The 26,802-nt window shown below is 41.4% G+C and overlaps 1 protein-coding gene across 4 annotated transcripts in view; it reads left to right on the forward strand.

Annotated features, from left to right (window-relative positions):
- Positions 1 to 26,802, forward strand: part of tnfsf10l (TNF superfamily member 10, like) — an 86,789-nt gene that overhangs the window by 13,325 nt on the left and 46,662 nt on the right. For all 4 annotated transcript variants that reach the window (XR_012592549.1, XR_012592548.1, XR_012592550.1 and 1 more), the window contains exon 2: positions 25,380 to 25,529. Coding sequence is in view for 1 of the 4 variants with exons in the window: in XM_074624545.1 (XP_074480646.1) it covers positions 25,380 to 25,529 (150 nt within the window). In the remaining 3 variants the exon portion in view is untranslated. The remainder of the gene's footprint in view (positions 1 to 25,379; positions 25,530 to 26,802) is intronic.

Raw genomic sequence — 26,802 nt, forward strand, 5'->3', positions numbered from 1 at the left:
CGTGGGCCGAGCCCCGCCCTAGGGGCACGACGCAGCTGGGACGCACTGGGGACAGTCCGCCCCGGTGACACTTTGGCCATGGCTCCGGGAAGCACGTTCACCCCGAGCCTTTCCAAGCCGACCTAGAGCCGGTGGTGGCGCACCGCCTCGTATGCGGGACTCCCCAGCCTGCCGTGTGTCGCTCACACCCTCCAGCTGGATGTTAACGAGGGTCTTTAGGCACAGAGAAGTACTCCTATCGGTATCAGTATCGGAGAGTACCCAAATGTAAGTACTTGTACTCGGTCTGAAAAAAAGTGGTATCGGTGCATCACTAATGTTTGGTCTATAAAATGGCAAAAATGTGGATCAGTGTTTCCCAAAGCCCAAGATGACGTCCTCAAGTGTCTTGCTTTGTCCACAGCTCAAAGATATTCAGTTTACTGTCATAGAGGAGGAAAAAAAACAGAAAACATTCACATTTAAGAAGCTGCAATCAGAGAATTTAGACAAAAAAAAAGTACTGATTAATCGATTATCAGAATAGTTGACAACTAATTGATTAATTCATTGTTGCAGCTCTACAATAATATACCACTATGTATTTACCACGTACATACCTGGTAACTGGGGACTATAAAGGAAGGGTTACCAGTTTTTATATCTATAGAGCATGTTGACTGCAGGGCCAGATGAATTTCTGTGTTCTACATTTTCATATTGTTTTTTGTTAATCACTATCTCTGGCTGATAACACACAGTAGTGATTTAACGTGCTGTATATCCACTTTCTGTTTTGAATCTGTTGGCTTTTTCTTCTTCTGATATAAGAAGATGTTACACCTTTTCATAAACGGCTCATTCTAACATAACAAGAACACAAAGATTCTTATTTTCTGGTGATTATACAATAAAGAAAACATACTTACCAATATTATATTCATTGCTACACACTGTTCCTTTAACACATTGAAAATATGATGTAAAAACGACAGACGGCGCTAAAAACCAGCTGCTAAAATGTCAGGAAATAGTGAAAAAAGTTCTCATGGAGACGTTGTCAAATGTCTTTGTTTTGTACGAACAACAAAACAGAAAAATTATTCATTATCAGAGAAACAAAAAATGTGAACATTTGACAACTGGTTTAAGCTATAGCCAGTATATTGTTGCCATTTTTACATTCTATTGATTAACTTAACAGTCGACAACTCGTTTCAGCTCTAGAGAGAAAGTTCAGGTTCAAAAATCAATAGATCATATTTCAGTGAGACGAGGAGGAGGAATGGAAAATATGATGAAACTGTACATAAAACCACAGTAAGTAGAGATGGTTATAGTTCAGTAGTGCATTTAGCATGTATTGTATCAGCCTTACAATATATATCTGTATCAGTCCAGCAACGTCTCCAGAATCATGATGAAATGAATTCAAATTTACAGTCGCTAAAAATAAAAATACTTCCCCCAAAGTCAGAAACGACCAACACTGTGGTCTTTATGTACCTGAAACAGAGTTTGTTGGCACTGAATGAGAGTCCAGTATATTTTTATAAAGTGTTAAATGATATACTGTAGACAAGCTTTTACTCCCATATAAGGTCTGATAATCAAAAAGCGACGCCTGGACAGAATGGCTCAGTTTTGGAAAATAAAAAGGCTCCAGAAATGATTTCCTAGTGTACGGTGTTACGAGGAAACAGATGGTTAAAGATGTAATGTGTATAAACTAGAGAATGGAAGCTCACCCCCTACAACGAAACGTCCTTCCTCGCGTCCATCCATTTTCCCTCATGTCAGATCTCTACTGTAAGGGCCCCATATGGCTCCCATCATATGGAAACACAATCCTTTCCATATTTCTATATGTGTAACATATCAAAGGGGAGGCGGAAAAAGACGCTGCGTTGCCCTGTTGTCCAACGGAACCACAGATAGACTTTGAGTTTGGTGGGGGGGTGACAAGAGAAGAAAAAGATGTTTGAAAGGGCAAGTACAGAAAATGGCTGTTCTGGTTTTTCTATGTGGTCTTTACGTGTTTTGCCAGGGTTTTTGAAGCCCCAGAATTGTATTATTTCATAGAATATTGACATTACAAACTCTCCACCAAAATCTATCGTCAGATTTAGCAGCTCCAAGACAACACACCTCATGTACTAAACTAAATGCACCTCCAATACACATCCTGTAAAACCTGGAATCACTGAACGCTGAGTTTCAATGTGCAACAAAATTATAATCAGGTTATGTTATGTCTCAAACTCCCTGAAAACATTTTGAAATGATGAGGCGATCTACAGAAAAAGCATCTAATTTTGAGATGAAGTTAAGTTCCAGCCTCTCACTTCTCAGGATTTGCAGACTCTTCTGTCTTAAGTGACAGCAAATTTGGGATTTTGTACTGTTTTCTGGACTATATTTGACATTGTATAAACCATAGAATGTATATAAGAAGTGGACATAGTCACCGTGATGTCACCCCTTTGGGTTGCGGACTGCTGTTTTGAAGCCTTGAGTTCAGCATTTTGGCCGTCGCCATCTTGTTTTTTTTGCAACCAGAAGTGACACAAGAGGGCGGAGCTAAGTACAGCTAAATAAAACATTTTTCGCCGACCATATTGTTTCTTCCATGAAGTGAAAAACCACTGTGCAAGGGTCAAAGTTGTAAGACGAAAACACGGACAACTCCCAGACCGGACAACGCCGTGGTAGCGACCTGTCAATCACAAGGTAGCCCCGCCCTAAAGCATCCCCTGCGTTATGGTCTATCTGACTCTAAATGGGACCATCATTTACTAAATGAACATCATGCTGTATTGAAGAAGACTTGAAACTAGAGATTGAGACCATAAACTCATGTTTACAATGTTTACTGAGGTAATAAATCAAGTGAGAAGTAGGCTCATTTTCTCATAGACTTCTATACAATCACACTTCTTTTAGCAACCAGAGAAGTCGCCCCCTGCTGGCTGGTAGAGTGAATACAAGTTTAAGACACTTCTGCATGGACTTCACTTCTCAGACCCGGAGGTTGCCGCCTGGTATAAACCAAACAATGAATCGATTAATCAAGAACAAACAATTCTGCAGGTTGATCGATAATGAAAATACAGGAGGCAGTTGCATTTTGGACTCTGGATTTCTGACCTATGACCTTAGTTATGTTTTGCTCTTGAACGTGCTGCTTGTCTGTCTTTTTGCAGCCATGATGTATTGCATTTAAGTGAGTTATGTTGTCATGTTGTCATATACTGCTGTGTCCTAAAAAGAGGTGTGTGTATGCATGAATTTGTGTATGAGTGTTACCTTATTAGATGGAGGTTGATATGATGGAAAGTTCTCAGTTGGTGATCTAACCCTGGGAACAGGCCGACATCTCTGTCCTGGCAAAACGAAGGAGGGCTTGTTAGTGTCAGCTGAAGTCTGTCTACTCCAATGATTTACACACACACACACACACACACACACACACTTGTTCTCATTGTGATATCAGCATTTTGACTCTGTAACTCTCCGTAACGAGACCCTCCTGTCCTCCTGTCAGCTCTCATTTCTGTACCAATTAAACAACCTGTGAACTCTTTCTCTTCACTGTCATCTAATCTCTCCAAAATGATCTTTTCTATCTTTCCGCCCACTTCCACAACCTCCTCCATAAACCTTAGTGTTGGCCGTCCCTTTGTCTCGCTCATTGACTGTGAAGAACAAGTTTTTTGGCTTTTAAAGAAAGCACATCTGAACCTATCATTATTGTTTTCGTATATATATAAAAGAATCACAAAAACATCATCACTGATGTTCCGCTTCCTCGGCTCTCCACTGAACGCCAGACTGCAGCTAATTTCTGGCTGAGCATCTCACAACATAACACTTGTTAGTGGCTCGTAAGGTTCTTGTGCGATCGCAGTTCATCCGTGAATCAATGAATTAGCTGCTGAGCACGGACTTGGCTTTGTCTGCAACTGCTGAATGGAAAAGCTTAATAAGAAAAGCTCTGGAAAAAGAGGTGAAATCATGGACCTGTCAGGCAGGCGGTCAAAGCTCCCCTTCAGGCAGCGACTGTTCAATAATGTATGTTTTTGGTAAAAGTTTTGTCTGTTAAATGTTGGAGGCGAGCGAGTTTAAGAAAGCAGATGTTGGCTCCAATAAGGCGCCGTAACGTCGTCATTTTAGCTCTCTAGGAAATTAAACTTTGGACGAATGAATCATCGAATTGATTTTGTTCAGATCTGCATCAGGAAGAGTTATCGTTTTTGGCTTTTGTATGTCTCAATATCTTAGACGACTGGAATTCAACGTCTTAAAATTGAGTTGTTGTTGGCAAGGATCTAAATCCAATAGACTTTCCAGAGGCAGCAGATAAATATGAGCATACTGCACTTATTTGGAGAAAAGACAGAAGTCGTGTTTCCAGAAATAGCTACTGTTCTTGGATGTCTCTGCCTCTTGTAGAAGACATAAAGATCTCGCATGAAGGTTATGAAAACATGTGTCTGGTGTAGGATTGTTTCTCTGCTGACTGATAAAAAAAGATATCAGGACTTGCTGCTTCCAAAATATTATGAATAGGAAGGGACAGTAGAGAAACATCTAGATTGTGTCTGAGAAGTTTTAAAGGCTATTTTTAGACTGAAGTCACAAAGGCTTATTTTAGTGTTTCCCCTCGTGTTACTCCAGGGAGATCAGGACAGAAAAATCTGAAATTTCTTCGACGAACCATGCTGAAGTTAAATTATAATTCATCCTGAGGGGAACATGAATGTCTGTACCCAATTTCACGGTAATCCATCTGATCTTTTCATCTCATGCCGCCAACACGGCTAAAATCTTTAAAGAATCCCAGAGCAGATCTCCTCAGCTCAACCTTCTCATATGGAGGAAGGAGTTTAGTTTGATGTCAGCATCCTGCTCTAGATTCTCAGAAAAGGTGAAGGTATTTGCAAACAGCAGAATAGTAGCAAAGAATCCCATCGGTTTGGATCACAAACAGGTTCTCTGGCCTGTAAGAGTTGGCAAATGTGTGAGCTGGCAGCGAAGGCAGCATTGAACACTCCCCGTGAGACGTTCAAGATGTTGCTCAACACGCTGCACAAATGCCCGATGATGGCTTCAATTGAAAGCGTTTTCAACAAATGGCAGCCACAGAAAAGGCTTTTTAGCAATGGAACAATGCTGGTTGTGGCTTTGAGAAGCAATTCATGACATCAATCTGGTTTTACAGCTTGACTGATTCGAGTCACGACTCAAATGAGGAACACATTGCAAATGACATTTTAAATCCTGAGTAAAACGTATGGGACCAATCCTCCTGTCAGTTGTAATTCTAGTAACTGCTAAACCAACATGCCGTACACTTAATCACCCATTTACTGCTTTTGCTGTGCTATGAATTGTTGTTCTCCATAACGCAAGTAAACACATCAAAACTAATTCTATTTTTCTGTATCCCCGACCCGTCAGAATCATTAAACCTGTGTGTGTGCGGAGCTCATTTCTCAGTAAGCAATCTGAACCTTTAATCTGCCTATATTTAAGGATCTGGAGCCTCATGATCAGTCACAGCGGTTGTGACAGCCCATGATAACCTTTGACCTTGTTGTCAAGTCTTGTTAAGCTTTGCCTGATAACGTGTGGTCATTTTGATATAATACATGTTTAAACTGTTCGTTACAGTGGAGAGTTTACCTTGGTAGACTTTTTTCCAGTGTCAAAGCCTTATAAAAAAAAACGGCTGCTTCATAAGTCTACTATTATTTTTAAAGCAAGTTTGATAAAGAAAGATAGAAGTTATTTTTGTTTAGTTTGAGGAGGATGCAGGAAACTTCAATGAAAAGTATACAATGTGCATGAATAAGAGATCATAAATTCTCAGTATATTAAGTGTTTTGTATAGAAGAAGAAAATAGTTAGTTAGTTTTTGAGCAATGATTTGGCTTTGTTTTGGTACAGTGGCTGTAAATAATAAGGATGCACCTATACTGATATGGGATATCGGGCCGATACCAACTCAAATAAATGGATCTTGTATTGTGACAATGGGGCCGATCTATATGTTTATATACTATATACATTATATTCTGGAATTTTAATTCCTGTTTAAGTTTTTACCAGTTTGTTGCTGCATTAAAAAGGTTTACACTTGAATTGTAAATCCTGTACATTTTGAAGATTTTTTACCAAGTCCCTGGTGTACGATTTATTATTTTAATAATAAAGGATAATTCAATACATTTATATCTATGTATTTATTTGTTACATTTTGTTTTACAAAGTTAGGAAAGCAATGTTTAAGTCAAGCCTAATGTTGCCTTACACTTAACAGAATGATCCCAGTCACATAGCTTATTAATTAAACAGTGGTATTGGATCAGTACTCGGTATCAGCCGGTACCCAAAGCCCAGGTAATAAAATATATAAATGTATTACCCTGTTATTTGTACATTATATTACAGCTAAAGCTGAAGAGTTGTGCTCTGGGTGGAAAGAGTGTAGAGAGAATATTCCCAGAAGTCAACAGTTTGTTTATTGTGGTAGGTCATCTACTCATCTGCTACACAGGCGAGCACTCATCATGCATTACCACACAAATAAGTATATATTCATTAAAAAGGTCACACAGCTAATTAAAAATAGCTTTTATTCTCTTAACCTTGGGCTGCTTGTTCTCATAGAACCATGTGGAGCATTATCTGGTTAACGTTTTCCCTCACATTTCTAAGAATAACGCTAAAAACAATTTTGTCTTACAAATAGTTGGTGCCCACTTTCCTTTGTTTTCCCATTCTTGTGGGGACGTCTGGACCCAACCAGAGAAAACAGAGACAGCTATCTATGCGAGTACAATAACACTTCACTTGAGTCATTGTTGCTCACCAGCTCTGCACCCAATAAACACGTTTACAGACACTATTGCCCACCCGTGCTGCACCTGCCCCCCCACAGGCACCCGGAGGACCCCACAGCAGCATGCTGACCTGCACTGACACTTCATGGACTGTTCTTTGGTCGAGCATTGGCCTTCGTTTTATCATTTTATTCACTTTCATTTCCCCAAATCCATAACTATAGGTCTGTCCCAATAATTAAGTTATCGACTCATCGTATCATATATGGACTTGACATCGGGCATTTTTACATTAGCAACTCATCGTACCATATATGGACGTTTCTTCTTTCTGAATTTGGTCGACACAACGGATGTATCTTTTCTGGTCCTCGACATCCCATAATCCACCATGTGCCAGTCAGATTGTTAGGAGGATTAACAAGGATTCATGCCACCCTCATCACATTGTAGAGTCGGGAAATAGCATGCGACCGGTTAATATTTACCAGGTGTTTGTGCTCCAGTCATCAGTCACTGGTAAATATTTCACATGGACTACACAGAGATGTAAAAGCCAGGTGTAAACACCACAGTTTGCTCTTCATATTATTATGTGTTTAAGTTACACACCACGTCTTAGAAGACCCAGAAATTTTGCAAGCTATTTGGTAAACTTTGAAATGATTGACGCGCCAGGATGCACCATTAGTTTTGCTTTCTGTGAGGGAGACTTGACTCTTTTGTTTCTGGACTTTCTTCGCCCGCATAATGCAGAAGAAACAGACATAGCTCATTTATCTTCCTTTTAAATCTTTTCTGTGTCTTTCACGTCAACTCAGTTGCCTCGAGCGTTTCCGTCGGTATGTGTGCACAGGTGACTGAGGCAAACTGGAAAGTCCTGACCTCTCCTTGCTCTTGTCTTCTCTCTTTCTCTTCCCCGTTCTAAGCCAGATGACAAGAACCAGAAACTTAACCCTTGGAACGAGAGTGAAAGTTTATGGCGACTCTTAATTTCTCAATGCCACTGACTCAGATAATGCAGCTCACACTCCCATAAACAGTTTCCAATACACTCTGAGATAGCTCCGTTCTCCCTAAACAGTAACAGTAATTGTTTTAAGGGACAAGGAAGTTAAAAAGAAAGAAAGAAATTACCGGAATATCAGCAGGCAGGTCCACCCTGTCTTTAAACTTTATTTAAACTGGACGGAATCCAAAACAGCAAAACTGACAAAGAGAGGTCATAGCTCCACACGCCAAGGCTGGGAGTGGTATGCTGCTGTCTCGCTGTGGGGTTGTGTACACTATCATCAACACTCGCAAACGTGTGCATGAATGCATACACACGATCATGCAAACACAAGCAAGTTGCATGCATAGATTTGCATTGCAGCCATATACTCGTTAGATCACTCACAGCATTCCTCACCACAAAGGAAAGCAAACTAGTTTACACACACACACACACACACACACACACACATGCTGAACAGTACGCAAAGGAAGAAACTGCTCGCCAGTAATGCCATTAATGCCTCTAAGCAGAAGCAGACTATCTTCTGGACTGATTTTAAACTGGATTGGGTGAAAAAAGTATGTGCAGAGTATGTGGACCATATGTAAAGTCCATTCGGTGAAGAAGAATCACTACCTGAATCTCATTATCCAATACTTTCGTGACTTTGCGGAAAATCCTGCAGGGAAAGTTGCAACAACAACCGCCTGCACTGCAAAGCAACTCAAAAAAGGAAAACAGACTTATCAAAAAGAGTCTGATAATATTTGCGAAATGTTTCAGAGATGGAAAATGTTGCTTATAGTTTAGCCTTCGTCTCATGGCTATGGTTAGTGCCATGAGCTAGCCTCGTGGCTACGGTAGCTACGGCAGTAGCTCGGGGAAAGCATAATTTTTTTCTCCATCTCTCTAATAGTTTAGCCTTCTGCGGCTAACTCACAGCTATGGTTAGGCTAAGGCTATACAATCCTGATGCTGCTATACAACTTATCGGCAGTTGGATTCTCACGATGTCACAAGATCACACGAGAATTAAAAATCCATCTAGTCAGGCTTCAAGTAATGGGTTTTTGTCCGGCAGGCCAGACCATGGACCAATCACCACCCTGTGAGGAGCTACTGGCAGCTACTGGCGTGGCTTAGGTGTGTGAGGCGACACGGAGAGGCGACTGTTTGCTCTAAACAACAATAGCGGACACTATTACTGTATGAAGGATGATGTTAAATGAATGACCAGTACTAGGTACAGGTTACTGTATGAAGGATGATGTTAAATGAATGACCAGTACTAGTACAGGTTACTGTATGAAGGATGATGTTAAATGAATGACCAGTACTAGTACAGGTTACTGTATGAAGGATGATGTTAAATGAATGACCAGTACTAGTACAGGTTACTGTATGAAGGATGATGTTAAATGAATGACCAGTACTAGTACAGGTTACTGTATGAAGCACGTGCATATGCCCATGCTGGTCTGGTGGGAGGGGCTGCAGGATGAGGGCTATATTTCCAAATTCTGGAGCTTTTTTTTGTTTTGTTTTTCCTTTTCCAGAAAACTGTCTACCCTGGGGTATCACAAGAATTACAATATGCTCAAATATTGTTATAGAACTGCCTCCCCCAGCTTTAAAGTGCCCCAAATTGAAGCTTTGAAGAGTGAATTTTGAATACTTTAAGAGCCAGTAATCATAGCATGTCAAATTGTGCAATCTTCAGACTTCAGTGTAGTCTTGTTAGTGGTCCTGCTTCAGTTTGTCTGTATCTGTGCTTGGAAACAATTTACCCACAATGTCTGTCTGTCACACTAGAACTCACTTGGTCAAACAGGACATCTCAAGTTACTGCTTTTCTCTATAACCTTAACTTTTAATTAGCACCCAGCACTCGCCAAATGCAGGGTAAATTGTTGGCAGTGGCGAGTGAAATCATCAGGACATCCGCCACTTTGGCAGGCAGGGAAAACGCTAGTGATGGGAATAGAAAACAGTAGTTGTCTACTTCCTTGGCGTCTCATGCCTCCGTGACTATCGACTCCTCTTATTGATGCTTTCCCACAGTTACGCATGCCGTATCATGTTTCAGTTTGTTTGGGACCGGAGACATGGCAGAGAGAAAAAAAAGCTCTAAACAGCATTGGAGCTACTAAACCTGAGGGGGTGCACCCTATTATTTCCTGATAAAGTGACACTGTGAAAAACAAATCTGTGTTGAAATCATCAGGAGGAGAGTTAGTAACGTTAGCTGTTAGCAGCCGTTAGCAGCACAGTCCTGACTGGTTAAATAACGGAGCTACTAACGTTAACGGAGGTGCCATTTAGCTATTATTATGAGGCGTTCATGGTCTGCTCAGCAAAATGACCATTGGGTGAAGGTAAATTATAACGTTATCATGATGCGTTCAAATGTAATCTTGTGAAATTAAGTTTTTGTTGAGAAACTTGAATAAATCCAGTTGTTGTCAAAGCAAATATTTAAATAATCATAATCATTTGAATTGTGTGTTTTTATGCAAATAACCACTATAGATGGCAATAAGTACAGTACAGTATTGTGTGCAGTAACCTCCCCCCCAAAAAATAGGGCTCCCCCAGAAGCTGCGGTGTAATTCAAACACTGTAATTTACCGGGTATATAATGTTTTTTGTGGTAAATATATTGAACATTGAATGACATCAGATCTAAAATGTTATTCATTCATTTAGCGCAGAGCTTTCAAAGGTGGCAGATGTCTGAGTGGCAGACAAAAAAAAAAATACTCTACTGCCACAGTGGCAGGAAGTGAAAAAAGTATAATTTCAGACCCTGCCTTTAATGTAGGCTGATGAGATTTGGGTAAAGTTCTCTGAACATGTTGTCTTTGTTTTGATTTTGTTCGTACAAACCAGTTCCTAAGTGGTTATATTTTCAGCAAATAGGGAACATCTCTTTTTGTCTTTCCCAACACCGACAAGTTAAAACAACTCACCCAACAGGGGCTTCACCTCTGGCTACAGCTGCAACCGCTGCTCACTGCTTCCATGTGCAGCAATAACAACGCTGATAGTTTAAATGCAGAGAGACATTTGGATGCACTGTCTGCCTGCTGTGCATGTGAGGCTCTGTTATACTCGTATGTTATATATTTGCTTGTGTTTTTGAAGTTACAGAGTTGTGTCTGAGACAAATCATTGTTTTTTGATTGTGTCTGGGGATAAAAATACGTCTGCTGCTCATTTTAAAATGACTTTTAGAGCTGCAATCACAGCAGCTCTTTGAAGGTTAAGCTATCATCATCATAGAAGTCAAAAATCCAAGCTCAAAGGGACAGGATTTAGAGTGAGGTCATAGGGAGAGAAAGGCAGTCCTGAAGCGGTGAGTTTCTGGCAACGGTGTGATTGAAATTTAACGCCAATGATGTCTTAATCATCCCCTCATTTAGTTCTGTCCTCCAGCAGAAATCTGCTACACAGCGGCGGCTCTGTGGCCCGGTCACACGGACATTTAAGCAGGAAAGATGAAAGAAATTTGATAACTAAATCAGAAAGGAATGACGCACAAATCTTTTAAAACTGCTCGTTGTATTCATTCTCTCCTTCTTAATAAGGCTCTTTCACTGTTGCACTCTGGGAGCGAGGGTCGACTAAATGTCTCAAATGTGGTGTGAAATAGCAGAACTCCCCTATCATCGCACACGAGTCAGGAGCTTGTTGTTTCACTTTTTATTCAACTCATCACAGAAGTGTTTTTTGAAAGTCTTGACCTTGACTTTCAACTCATCTCAACATTTTAAGGCACCTGCTGCTGTTATCTAGGGAAACTTACAAAGACCAAACATACATTCCCAGATGACTGGCGTTTCAAGGAAACACAAGTGAGCCATTGAGAAGAGGAGGTCTGGGAGTTGAGGATCAGCTTTGGTGGTTTTTAATCACCTTCAGGCCGGAGCCGCGACGTTCTCGTGTTTCATGATGAACAGTGATTTGTGGATACATTTCCAAAGCTTGCGTCAATTTTGTATGCATCTATGTTAACTATAGTCCTGTCACAAGCAATCAATAATTAGGAGAATAAAGACTTTTTTTCATTTGATAATGTCTCTATCCTTGTCTACAATGTGGTTCCTTGAAGTAAACTGATGCTGGCATGTGAGGCCAGGCCAGGACGCATGTGGTTTCATGAACCCATGTTAAAAACAGTGGTTTCTGTTCCCCAATCCTCTAATGATTGTTCCTTTGGCTCTAAAAAATACTCCCCTGAAAGCTGCTCTGTATGTGTGCTGGGCTCTGGCAGGCCTTTTTGTGGGGGGGAGTGTCTCTTCACTGCAGACAAAAACTTGGCCTGAGCTGTGAAGTGAGGTAGAAACTCAGTTTATCCACCGTTCATAATCAAAATGGCCTTGTTTTTTTTCTAGTAAATACCTTTGTGTATGGTTGGCAATCAAAAAGCTCCCGGCCTGATCGCTGTTTAAAGTGATGGATTGCTGAGAAAGCTGTAGGTCATTAAAAGTGAAGCAGGGATGAATCAGGCAGCTTTATGTCGGCACCGCGCTGGATGTCTGCCAGATCCGCTGAAGCCCTGAAGGCCTGATAAACTGGGCAAGACACACGAGCATTTACATTATAACAAATCATGGATATAAACCCATGCACGCAAGTTTAAAAGCAAGTTCATAAACACACATGCGTCGTCAAATATAAACTTGACTTGACTGTTTCTCACATATACCGCACACAATTACCAGAAGCTTGTATGTACATGCAAATATACAAGTCTCCTGGTTTAGGTGAGAAATGACATGCAGTTTTGAACAGTTGCTTTTGGGCAGGTCTCACAAAGGAGTCAAGAGAGAGTAAATGTCTGAGTGCAGATGAACAGCTAACATCTTAACATTCAACAGTTGTAGCTTAAATGCAAAGGTCATAAATCACCAGCACACCCACTTCATAATAAATAAAATGTACCAGTGTTAACGGCTATATAAAACGTTCACTAAATGGGCTCAGTATTTCACCTCCACCTCATTACGTCCAATAAGATAACTGCTAATTGCTGCTCTGCAACAGGAAAGGCTGTTAGGGAACCTGCCGTTTTTAAAGTGGTGACATGTGGTGCATTTGTTTTTATCTTGCACGGTTTTGGGCTCTACATTTTTTGGGGGGTTGAGGTACAGTTGCATTCATTCACCCTGGCATCGTGCTCATGTGAACTGACTATTGTGTGGGAGAGGAGAGGACACTATTTTATGACTCGAAAGCTGCCGTATTGAATGCTTGAAGAAGTTAACTTTTGTCACAACCATCGAAGAAATATGTCAATTCAAGAGGTATTTCTGTGTGTTGACTTACAACAATCTGTACAGCTTCGTCTATCTCATCCGCTCCAGACGACATTTTTGTGGCCGCTTTTCTATCGCTACTTTCTATGTATGTGGATAGCTAACTATGTAAGATCCCCATTTTTTATCTAACTTACATTGCCAGACATTATTTACTAAGTTAAGAACTCCAAATTGTGAGTATGTAAGTTTTTGTCAAGACATTAAAACGTAGTCTTAGTGTATATTTTGGTTCCGTTGGTATGATACCCTTCTGTTACCGTACTGCTCTCCTGCTCCAGACACTGAAGGCTCGGGGCAGTGAGTTACACAGCAGCAGGGTGTAACTCAACATGATGAAGCTGGTTCCACCGTGCTGTACGCTCACTATGTTTGATTTCACTCCGGCTCTTGTGTATCTCCCTGCTTCTGTGTTTGGGTAAAGCGATTTATGTGCAGTGCCACTGCTCGCGAGGTCTCAGCTCTGCTCTCCTCTCCTGTCTTGTCTGTTTCATCACAAAGCAGAGAAAGTAAAGTGAAACAGCCAGCTCTCTCCCTCTCTGTGTTCGCTGTTCATCCCCCAACACACACACACACACACACACACACACACACACACACACACACACACACACACACACACACACACACACTCCTGGTCCAGACCTCTCTCTTGCTGGATTTGAGTTACGTGGCCAACTTCTCCTCTTCCTAATCCCTTCAAATGAGAGTTCTGGACTGCCAAGGAACTCCCCGACCAGCACACACACACACACACACACACACACACACACACACACACACACACACACACACACACACACACACACATACACACACATACAAAATTGTTTCCAAGTGGCCCTCTGAGATATTCTTTTCAGGGTTTGGTGTCCAGCGAGGGCCAGCCAAACACTCATACACACACACACACACTCTATTGCAGATACACACTGAGGGCAGGCCACACACACATGTAATACATATGTGCACGCACACACACACATCCAGTTATACAGGGGAGGGGAACAGTGAAGCATTGTTCAGTGCTTCCTGAGAGAGCTGGCATCAGGATCACAGGAGCTCTGTCAGCCTGGACCCTTCCTCTCTGTCTCTGTCTCTGGAGTCTAGTCATCTCATTCACTATAGACAGCCATGAGAGACCACGTCTCTCACGGCTGTCTTCTAAGGCTAAGAAGTGCATACATCACTCAGACATGTGTGTGTGCATGTGTGTGATTATTTTTCTAAAAGCAGACCAACAGGGACGATCCCAGTTTAGCTCTTGTATCTGGAGAACAGTAGTTATAAGTTATGAAGGATTAAAGTTCAGGTTCAAAGCCCAAAAATAATATTCTGACAGTCTGAGAAAGCCTTTTCTAATTGTTTTGCTCTTTTGGTTTCAACAGTTTCATCACAAAACTATCAAGAGAAACACATTTGTTCAATGTAAATCTGCTGTCTGTACAATGTATGACTACCAAAACTTTACTGTTTTCTCTATATTATGCTACTTTATATATATATATATATATATATACCCCTTTTTATCAATCTTCACATTGTCTAAATAAAAAACACATCTCAACTTTGCAAAGTTATTACTTAGATTAGGAAATATCTGATAAAAGAATACGTTAACAAGATCAAGAATCCAAAATTTGACGCCAAGTTTTGGTACTTGACACTCTAATACTCAATAATTTGAGTCAAATTTCAGTCTGCACTAAAACATGTTTGAGGTTCAATGTCCAGTCCGACTGATATCATCAGGAAGTCTCAGGTTTTATCATATAAACACCAATACACTTTCAGCACTCCTCTGTTATCAGTGATGAGATCCTCAATATCAGTGGTTCCCAACCCTTTATCCTTACGGCAGCCTTTTTCTATCATTGAGTAAACTGACAACCCCTGACTAAGTTACATATTTTATGGGTATTTCATATTATATTCAATGCATAACAATAACAGTACCAAACAACTAGCAAACTGTACAATTAACCCACATAGTGAACGCAATAACTGCAGGAAGTCAGTGTAAAACGAGCGATTTGGATTAATTCTGAGCAGATTATTTCCTGTGAATGTTGCATCAGAGATGAGTTTTCCTGTTATTTTTAGGAACTTTTAATCTGTCTGTATTTTGTGTTTTTATATTTTTAACAATCATATATACAGTAAAAAAAAATCTCCCTCACCCTCGTGGGGTGGTATCTGTGTCTTCCTCAAGCTCGGGTCCTCTACCAGAGGCCTGGGAGTCTGAGGGTTCAGTATCTTAGCTGTTCCTAGGACTGCTCTCATCTGGACTGAGGCTTCAGATGTCCTTCCTGGAATCTGCTGGAGCCACTCTCCCAGTTTGGGAGTCACAGCCCCGAGTGCTCCTACTACCACGGGGACCAGGTCAGCTTTGGCCTTCCACATTTGTTCCAATCTGAAGTCCCACAGGACCTTAGCCCTGTTGTTCTCAACCACCTTCAGTGGTATGTCACATTGGGATTTGGGTACTTCTAGTCCGTACTGGGTATAGATGTCCCTCTACACTATCCCAGTCACTTGGTTGTGCCTCTCCATGTACACTGATCCAGCTTGCATCTTACACCCTGCTACTATGTGCTGGACCGTCTCAGGAGCATCTTTGCACAGCCTGCACCTTGGGTCTGATCTACTATGGTAGATCCTGGTCTGATCTATGGTAGATCCTGGTCTGATCTACTATGGTAGAACCTGGTCTGATCTAATATGGTAGATCCTGGTCTGATCTACTGTGGTAGATCCTGGTCTGATTTATGGTAGATCCTGGTCTGATCTACTATGGTAGATCCTGGTCTGATCTACTGTGGTAGATCCTGGTCATGATCTACTGTGGTAGATCCTGGTCTGATCTACTATGGTAGATCCTGGTCTGATCTACTGTGGTAGATCCTGGTCTGATCTACTGTGGTAGATCCTGGTCTGATCAACTATGGTAGATCCTGGTCTGATCTACTATGGTAGATCCTGGTCTGATCTACTGTGGTAGATCCTGGTCTGATCAACTATGGTAGATCCTGGTCTGATCTACTATGGTAGATCCTGGTCTGATCTACTGTGGTAGATCCTGGTCTGATCTACTATGGTAGATCCTGGTCTGATCTACTGTGGTAGATCCTGGTCTGATCTACTATGGTCGATCCTGGTCTGATCTACTGTGGTAGATCCTGGTCTGATCTACTATGGGAGATCCTGGTCTGATCTACTATGGTAGATCCTGGTCTGATCTACAGTGGTAGATCCTGGTCTGATCTACTGTGGTAGATCCTGGTCTGATCTACTGTGGTAGATCCTGGTCTGATCTACTGTGGTAGATCCTGGTCTGATCTACTATGGTAGATCCTGGTCTGATCTACTGTGGTAGATCCTGGCCTCTATGGCCCTTGTGCTTAGGGCCTGGTCTTGTGCTGCCATGATTAGAGCTTCTGTGCTGTCTGTCAGTCCATCGTTTTCCAGCCATTGGTAGGTCTTCTTGACATCAGCCACTTCCTCTATCTGACGGTGGTACATGCCATGTAGGGGCTTGCCCTTCCATGTTGTCTGCTCCTCTTCCTCTTCACTATCATCAGGTTTCTTCTGTCTGAGGTATTCACTTAGCAGCTCATCATTTGGGGCCATCTTCTTGATGTACTCCTGGATTTTCGATGTTTCATCCTGGACAGTGGCTCTGACGCTCACTAGTCCTCGGCCTCCCTCTTTCCTCTTAGTGTATAGCCTTAGGGTGCTGGACTTGGGGTGAAACCCTCCATGCATGTTAAGGAGCTTTCTTGTCTTGATATCTGTGGTTTCTATCTCCTCCTTTGGCCATCTTATGATCCCAGCTGGGTATCTGATGACTGGCAGTGTGTACATGTTGATGGCTCGGACCTTGTTCTTACCATTCAGCTGACTTCTCAGGACTTGCCTTACTCTCTGGAGGTCTTTGGCTGTGGTTGACTTCCTTGCGGCCTCCTCGTGGTTTCCATTAGCCTGTGGGATCCCAAGGTACTTGTAGCTGTCCTGGATATCTCCTATGTTGCCCTCTGGTAGTTCAACCTCTTCAGTTCTGATAGAGATTGTGTCTATACAAAAATCAGCATTTAGTTTTTTCTATTTTTGTTTGTTCACACTGAAAAGTGACTACTTGTGGTCATTTGAATAATGACGCCTCTTATTATGAATGTAGCAGGATATGATTTCACTGAGGTTAGATATGGTTGGATGTGCTACAGTATGTGTGTGACTTCCCCAACGGAGACCACAGTTCACATCATGTCTGCTAACAAAAGTCAGGGCTGGTTTCTTTTAACCATGACAGCGATCCGTCCCCGACCTGAACAACAGCAGACCAGAACACATAGAATGTATATATGTAGTGTATAAGGTTTGGAAGGGCCATATGGTTGTTGTGGAAGACAATGAAAATCTATTTTGTTATTTAGCTACGAGGACAGATGTGGACCACTAAGACGTGCACTGTTTCACCTCAAAGACCACCAACATGGCCGACTAATAGTGCACGATATTAAATCCCCCGACAGCTCCTCGGTTCTGTCAGTGAATAAAAAGAAATGATCACAAACCAGATATTTTCTTCTTACATCCGAGTCCAAATCAAACGCTGGCTTTCCACCTAGTTTAACAACCCAACAGGGAGTTACATCAGATCTTGTGTGTTGCTGAATGTTTTTAGCATGTGTTAGCCTGCGTTGAGCCGCCGAACCGGCCCGACGGACTCATTGCTTAAGAGCCAAGGGAAGGACAAGTCGTCAATGTCAACACACTGAGAAAATACTACGCTCGGGGGACACGTTACAGAGACAAGAATTTAAGAGTTATTTGCCAAAATAGGATATATGCTTTTTTATGAAGAGAGAAGTATGTTATTTTAAAAGAAAAGCAGCACAACTGCTAAGCAGATTAAGGACTACTACTAAAATTAGGGTTCCTCTGAAGACATGTGCTAGGGAATTAATCAAGTGTTTGTCAGAGGTAAATTCTATTAAAACACAAAGGAGACGTGAGGCTGACCTGCTGTCAGCTCGTTGATTTGTTAACGTTGAATCATCGGGTTGTGACTTGTTCCTGAAATCATAGCTAATGGGGCCAGTTTTGCAATTTTGGGGAGTGGAGTCAGGACTTGGCAAACTGTCGAAGGAGCACTCAGAAGAGGGGGGAGGGGGGGTCCTCCTCAGAACCGGTCATGTTTAAAACCTGTGGAGCTGTTCCAGTTGCATGCTCCCAGGGCACAGAGTCCCCCCATCTCTGGAGGGCTGCATGTCTCTACTGGCCTGACTGAATCTCTCACATTTTCCTCTCTGCTCTCCAACAGTAAACCAGAAACACAATGAGCAAAAGGAAATAACTGACATAATCACGTAAATACCAGTTCCTTGACTTCAAAAGGGACAACTGGATATTGTTACGATGCAAATCAGCGACATGACGAGGTAACACAATAGTCGTGTGACGAGGCTGACTGCGCAGCACACATGCATGATTTGGCTTCAGGATCAGAAAGGTAGATTAAAAATGAAGGAGAAGATTGTGAGAAAGACACCAGGCTGTTGGGTGTGCATTACTATTGAAAACAGAAACAACTGGGAGAAGCTAAACTAATGCCTTTTGACATATAACATGCTTCTGTGAGCCCGAACTCTCTCAGGAATATATTCAGTTTGATAAACTAAAACAGGCCGCGTGGCTCCAGGGGTGTCAATCGGTCGCTCCACCACTGTGATCTCGACTTAAACATCTCAACAACTATGATGAATGGCATCAAATTTGGTGCACATGTCCATGGTGCCTAAAGGATGAATACAAATGAGTTTGGTAATTCATCCCATTTTCAGCTGGTTAGTGAGGGTAATATTTGTGGCTTTGAGCGAAATGTGTCAACAACTGTTGGATGGATTGCCATTCAATTTAGTGCCAACATTTATGTCCCCCTCAGGATGAATTCTAATAACTTTGGTGATTCTCTGATCGGTTGTCTCACTATAAAGCAAAGAATCTTTGTGTGTGTGTGTGTCCGTCGCATATCTCGAGAACCGTTTATCCGATCTGCCTCACACTTGGCGGGTGGATTGCCAGGGACCCGGGGGAGTGCAGTTGGTGTTGAAGTTGGTGCAAGTTGGATTTGGACACACGACAGGTTCAATATTAATCCTTTAAAAACAGACCTCGTTGTTTGCATGATATTGTTTAAATCGACGTAAGATAAAAAAAACATAATAGCTGGAGCATTCATTCTTTTTGCAGCGGAAAGCTAAAGCTTCCGTCTTTCACGTCATCACGTCATGTACGCTCGTGATGACATCATCACGTTACATGTGGAACATAACGAAACTATCAAAACAATCTGCTCAGAAAAATGAGCATATCTCAAAAACTAAAAAAATTACATAGTTCAAATAACTTATCTTATCTTTTCTTGTTTCTACATTTAGAAATTTTTTAGATTAATATGATTTCTGTGTTTATTTAGTAAAAATTTATGAAAAAACATGTCCGATTTTTTTTTTCAAATTTATGACACAATTTCAATACTTTTGTCAATTATTATGGTTTTCTGACTTAAATGACCTTATAGCTTTGGTTGTACAGATTTTAGGGATATGAAGCAAGAACTTCATATCCCTAATATATGAACTCCAAGAAATTACATCACAATAAGCACAACTACCAATGTAGGCACTGACGGACCATTTCTATTGCAGAGCTCAAAGGGTTGATGAACTTTGAATAAACAAGCGAACAGCACTCTGTGCAACCCTGCAAGCAGCAGGGGGCAAGCAATCGGCCTGCTCCGAATGATTACTGTACTTGTTTATGACCATATACATGAAAAATGAATGACATTCCCACCGGCCTCATTTGCGTTTAGTGTTAATAAGCAAATGCTAATATGCTAACATGCTAAACTAAGATGGCAATCATCATACCTGCTTAAAATCAGCATGCTGACGTTTACCTCAGAGCCATTAGTGTGATTATAGACTGTTAGTCTTGTTAACACGTAACTGCTAATTAAAGGGACTGTTTGTTACTTCTTACACATACAGTATAAATCTACCGGGGCCGGGATCCCATGCGCGCGCTCGCATATATGCGCGCTCGCGTGTGGCTGGAGTCTCTGCTCCGCTGCCTGCTTGCCTGCCTTCACTCAAACACCGCGCGCATTCTCGCTTTCTTGCTCCACCTCTACACGTGCATACGCGCTCACTACACACTGCAGAAGAGACCTTTGTCTGGTCAGCTAACATCACTGCCAAGCAGCTGAAAGAGTGATATTGTGCTTTTAGCTGACGTGTGTCGCCTCACTGTTTTGTCCGATGCTCGTTCATGTCTATGTGAGCGAGCAAGCGCGAGCAACAGGACGCTGACTTTAGTTGACTTAACGGCCACAGGTGTCGCTGTTAACAAGCATTTATGAAAGTTACAAATAGTCCCTTTAAATCAAAATTATATAATAAAACAATCATGTGGAGTTAGTTCAGGTATTCAGGAGTTCATTTATGCTTCTTTTCAGCAGTAATTTTCTCATGCCCGAACTGAAATGATGTAGATGTGTCTTATTTGTCATTTTTTGTCACTGGCTAGACAAAAAACTATTTTAAAAAACAAAACTGTCTCCTATCCAGCAACAAACCCAAAGAAAATTTCAACCTATCAGAAATTAAATGATCTCTCACTAACTGTACTCAGGGAGAAGTTAAAGCCTGAGAAAAGAAAGCGTATCAACGTGATGATAATGTTTCTCTGCATAGCTCGGTTTAGCCTCTGGCCTCGTCTCCATCTGCTAATGGAGCAGAAAGTTGCCTCCTAATCTTGTTTTCAGCTCAGAGCAGTGATGTGTACGGGCTTTATCTCCTCACTGACATGGACGAGACACTCCCTTAAACTTAATGGACACATACACATGAATGAAGTCTAAACTTTCATTCTCACATACAAAAGACACTCCTCAATAACAATTAATCCTTCAACCAGAACAACCAGAGCAGGGAGTGTGTTTTGGCAGAGGCGCCGAGAAGAAATGAAGCTACTTTCACTCCATTTGTTGATGTGAACGGGCTCACATCCACTCATCCATGTGTGAACCTCCCCAACACTTCTGCCAGTAGTGGCTGTCATCACAAGCAGCCTCAACAATAGACAAAGTGTCTCTGCCCAGACGCCACCGTCAGCACATTCTGTTGGGAAGTGTGCTGATTGTATGCAGATGATCTATTACGACCTACTGGGCTTCCTTTTCTCTCATCGCCACACTGAGAGACAATGCTGAGTGGATGGATGTTCAGATTTTAAACTGGTGGAAAGTAACTAAGCATACGTAAGCTAGTACTTTGAGGCACTGTGTGCTACTTTATACTTTCACTCCACTATATTTCATTACAATTTGCATCCAAAACAGGATTATCTTATAAAACATGATGCATTACGATAGATTAAACTACCTAACAGTACATAAAGTGGTGACTTAAAAGATGTGTCGGTAATAACAGTCCAATATTATATGTTAAAGGTCCATTATTGTAAAAAGGGAGATTTTCATGTCTTTTATATTATAAAGCAGGTTTAAGTTCTATATAAAAACTGTTAAACCACCAAAACGCTCAAATAACGGAGAAATACACACAGCCCGTATGCATAAATTGTGCGTTTGAAACAAGCCGTTTATTTCCTGTTGCAGTGGATGTAAATAACATCAGCTGACAGGAAGTAAACATAGACCCAAGCTGTTGCCTAGCAACGCAATTCCGTTGCAATTCCGTTGCAATTCCGTTGAAATGCGCTAAAACGGAGCGTTTCAGACAGAGGGTGAATACAGGTATATTCAGGCAGACAATACGTGGAAAATAACGTGTTTTTTTTAACATTACAGCATGTAAACATGTTCTAGTAGAAACACAAAATACAAGTATGAACCTGAAAATGAGCAGGATATGGGACCTTTATGATAATATAACACTCTGAAAGGGACTAATATCATAGACTGTATATATAGAAAGTGTGCATAGTCACCGTGACATCACCCATTGGTTTGTGGACTGCCGTTTTGAAGCCTCGAGTTCGGCATTTTGGCCGTCGCCATCTTGGTTTGTGACATAAGAGGGCGGAGCTAAGTACAACCGAATGCTAAATCTTTTTTTTTCTTTTTTAGGTGACCAAAAATGTTACAATTAATTTTAATGAAGTGAAAACACACTTTGAAAGGGTTAAAGTTCTACAATAAAAACACGGACAACTCCCATACCGGACAATGCCGTGGTAGCGACCTGTCAATCACAAGGTAGCCCCGCCCTAAAGCATTCCCGGCTTTATGGTCTATCTGACTCTAAATGGGACCATCATTTACTAAATGAACATCATGCTGTATTGAAGAAGACTTGAAACTAGTGATTGAGACCATAAACTCATGTTTACAATGTTTACTGAGGTAATAAATCAAGAGAGAAGTAGGCTCATTTTCTCATCGACTTCTATACAATCAGAGAGTCGCCCCCTGCTGGCTGGTAGAGAGAATGCAGGTTTAAGGTACTTCAGCCTTGGCTTCACTTCTCAGACCCGGAGGTTGCTCACTGACTAATATGCATAAAGAGTATTTTTGAGTGCGTTTTTGCTGATAATACTTCTGTACCTTTAATTGAGTAAACCTTTGAATGCAGGACTTTTGCTTGCACTGGAGTTTTTTTTATATATTGTTGTATTGGTACTATAACTTAAAGCTACTACCAGGAATTTTCTGTAGATTTTGCCAGTCCCTGTTGACAAAAGCGCTAGTGTTACTGAGCACCAGAGTCCCTTTAGAAAACCTCTCATTGTACTGCAGCCACGTCTGACAGTTTGCCCCGCTCAGTCCTGGTTCTGGCCTCTCTTTCCTCCAGTGGGTACAGGTTGTATTCCAGCAGCGTGGTGTCGGTGTTGGCTCCCAGCGGGGACCGGCAGAGCAGAGAGGCTCCGACTGCAGGTCGAAGGCGGCAGCGAAGTCGGATCTGGGTCTGTCCGCGACGGGCTGGTTGCTGCCGGAGGCCCCGCTGGAGTCTGAGCTGGAGGAGTTTCTGGTGAACCTGCATGGTTTCGTCTGATTTTGCGTGGAATCGGACCCAGTGGCACCGATGACGAGCATTAAGAATAACTTCATAGAAACAGCCAATCTTCTCTCTGATGGTTGGTTTGCTTCTGTAGGTCATTCAGAGGCATCAGTGTTAAATTGAGGCTGTTTCATAACCAGTTAAAGTTCCCAATAGCAACTTTAAGTAAAGTATCTACATACTTCTACACCACAAGCAAAGATAAACTTCATAATAATTTGGTATAAAAATACAGCTTCAAAACGGGGCTGTGATAGTGAAGATTGTTCCATCCACAGTAAAATTAAAAAAACGTTAGATGTGTAATGTTTGCCCAAAATAAATTTATGATCCCAGATGTAGACATTTCTCTGCCAACAGGAAGAAATAAATCAGAAACAAATAAAAGGCTTCGATGGACTTTCATCTCTCTCATCTATTTTGTTAGAAAGGGTAAAATACAGTTTTATAGACATGTTAAATTATATTTAGATTCTTGGAGCAAGGTAGGGAAGCCTCCTTCTCAGCTTTATGCACTTTGTTGATTTGACCTTAAATGACCTCACCCTGGAAAGAAGCTTGTAACCGGAATGTGCACCGACCGGAACGATTACATGTGCAATCAATTAGACTCATTATGATATTTTGTCCCTGACATTAAAGACATGAGTCATCCTTTTCAGGACTGGGCGACAAGTTGAGACTGTTGAGATGTGACACAGTTCTTCCCGTAAGCGCCCGCTTGGTTTGATCTAATCTAACGTAAACACAGCTATCTTCACTCAAGCATCAACATGAACAGTATCGCTGAGACAAAGACAGAAAGAAAAGAACCACAGAGAGAGAAGACAAAAGGAAGAGGTTTCATTAGAAGACGAGGGGGTCAAGTGGAAAGAAATTAATAAAAACAAAGAACAGGGGTGAAGGAGTGCAGCTCTGCAATCTCCCTCTCCTCATCAGTGCTTGTTATAGAGTCATTAGCAGAGCTTTCAGACCGTGACGCTCACAACCTCCCTGAAGGGTACACACACACACACACACGCACACACACACACACGCACACACACACACACACACACACTCTACATTTCAGCTCCCAAAGATGTCTTATTCGACCCGCGCTGCCCTAAAATTACATTAAAATGTATGTTTTATTTCAGATGGAAGTCGCTGCCAAACAGGAGGAGCAGCAAAAGGGGAAAGAAACAATTTGTCCCCCAGAGGAATTGTTGATATAATTGTCTCTTATTAGGCGTCTGGAAATGAATGCACTAAACAAGTGTACGTCCAGGAGAAACTCTTGACTAAGTGTTACATAAGGAGTTGTGTTACAGCTGCCTGAGCCAGCAGTCGCTGTGCCAAAACATTTCAGGTTCTTTCACTCCCAATTCCCCCCCAAGGATAGATACACTTCAGGAGTGAAAGCACGTTTTTTGGAAATGTGCACCAAACAAACAAATAAGTAGCGAAACGTGTACAGAAAAGGTAAACAGATGTAACTAAATGAAACAAGAGGAAACAGACTGTGAAATGAGATGATACACTGAAAGTGCAGCTTACTGCATCAGAGAGTGATGTCACACTATAGAAGACAACTAGTTGGTCTTAGCAGCAGGAAGAAATGACGTGCATGAATGTCCCGTGAACTAACAGGAGCAGGTGGATATCATCAAACAGCAAAATTACACTAAATATTCAGTTTTTTTCCCTTATTTAAGACAATATTACTACTTCCTAAGCTGTTTACATGGCTAATGCAAATGAATATTCTACTAATATTCCCGTTTACATGCAGCTGTGCATACTCTGATTAACGTAACCGGTGGTGAACTCAGCCTCCCTCTCTCATTCCTTCAACCTCCTTCTTGAAAAGGTCAGCGTTGTGATATTTGCTCATATCCAAAAATCTGTTGATATCCAAGTCTTTGATAATGTTTAAAAGTAGGTATGTTTCTCCTTCTTTTCTTTTGGGCATGAATCTCTGTAAATTGTCGGCTGGTTGGTTTGTGTTCAACGCACAAAGCTGGACGTAAACAGGGAAGCCAGAAAGCTCAGCGCTTGTTGAAATAATGAAGCCATGGACCAACAGCACTACAAACATCTCACAGCGATATGGTCAATATTTGCTACAGGGCAGTAAAAGTCTTTGTCTTCCTGTGTGTTTGTCCTGTAGGTGCGTAGCCAGGGTGTCACAGAGGAGCTGAAGTGCCTGAGTTTACTGAACGCTCTGGATAAGGACCAGGACATCCCCGACCAGCTGGCCCAGCTCTTCGGAGAGCCCTGCATCAAACTTGCCGAAGGCATCAAAGCATACATCTCCAAGGTACGGAAAGAAATGAATAACTACGTCACTGACGTTCAGAAGAAGTTCAGTACATGCAGAGTTTTTTACTTTATATTTCTGACCGCAGGGGATGGCAAGCAACCGCCACAACTGCTACGTTCACGTTTTTATTTTTAAAATTCTTTGCAATGGGAGAGCCGCGTATTTACATCATGCTAAAAAACGCCAGCAGCGTGAAAGGACGCTGAGTGTCTATTCTGCACTGAGCGCTCCACATATGGTGTTTTTTTTCTGGTCGCAGAGGGTTGAAAAAAGTTCAACTCTGGGTAAAATGCTTGTGCGCTCTTCACTGTCACTTTTTTACCATCCAATCACAACGGAGGAAGGGCAGGAAATCATCCAGAGCAAGTACTCTACTTTGCCAACATTTTTACTTCCGCAAATATTCCGTTGCATAACAACCAGATGCAACCAAAGTGTCTCAGCTGAAAACGCTTCTGTGTTCTGCATTTAACAATAAACAAGTAGTTTAGTTTTAAAAATGTCATCTTTGTCATTTAAAAAGCAACAATATACCTAATAATAGCCTAACAATAGAGCTATTAACCCAGGAGACTGCTGTTAATATCCTGTGTGAAACTTACGGTTAACATTATTTTTAGTAACGTAACCAATGTAGTCATTTAAACTAAGTAGTTTTGTTGTTTTGTTTTGTCTCAATTCACAATGTTAATTAACACTGTTTAAAACTGCTATGTAATCTGGGAGAAAATAAAAAATATCCCTCAAAACATAATTGATAATTCAGTTTAGTTGTATGGGAACGTGATTTTGTAGGAGATAAAGTAGGGTTGTTCTAACTGTAGTCTGGATTAAATCAATACAGTTGATGGTAAGACGGTTTTGTTGCAGGTGTTTTGTAAAAGAAAAGCAGCAAACAAAGCACAACCAATCAGAATCAGCTACTGTAAAATACGTGTCCGTTATAAAGGGAAGAAGGTCAATTAAAAGCTAATAGCACTGCTACATACTGAAATATCTACTTTATATCTCGAGAGTGCTAACTGATCAAATCCAGACTATAATTTTGAATCTAAATGATATATTTTGGATATTAAATGACGTCTGTGCAGCCGGATCCTATTGACCGCGGGTTAAAGAACAGATGGAGGTCTGTTTCAGCGTGAAGGAATCTGCTCAGTTCCAGTGAGCTGAGAAACATGTGTGTGTGGACTGATGCAGAACTGAACCGCTGGGGTGGGACTAATTGGGCGTATTTGTCATCGTAATGGAAGAACCTTCAGCTGTGAGG

The sequence above is a fragment of the Sebastes fasciatus genome, chromosome 22, assembly GCF_043250625.1.
Source record: "Sebastes fasciatus isolate fSebFas1 chromosome 22, fSebFas1.pri, whole genome shotgun sequence".
NCBI classification, from domain to species: domain Eukaryota; kingdom Metazoa; phylum Chordata; class Actinopteri; order Perciformes; family Sebastidae; genus Sebastes; species Sebastes fasciatus.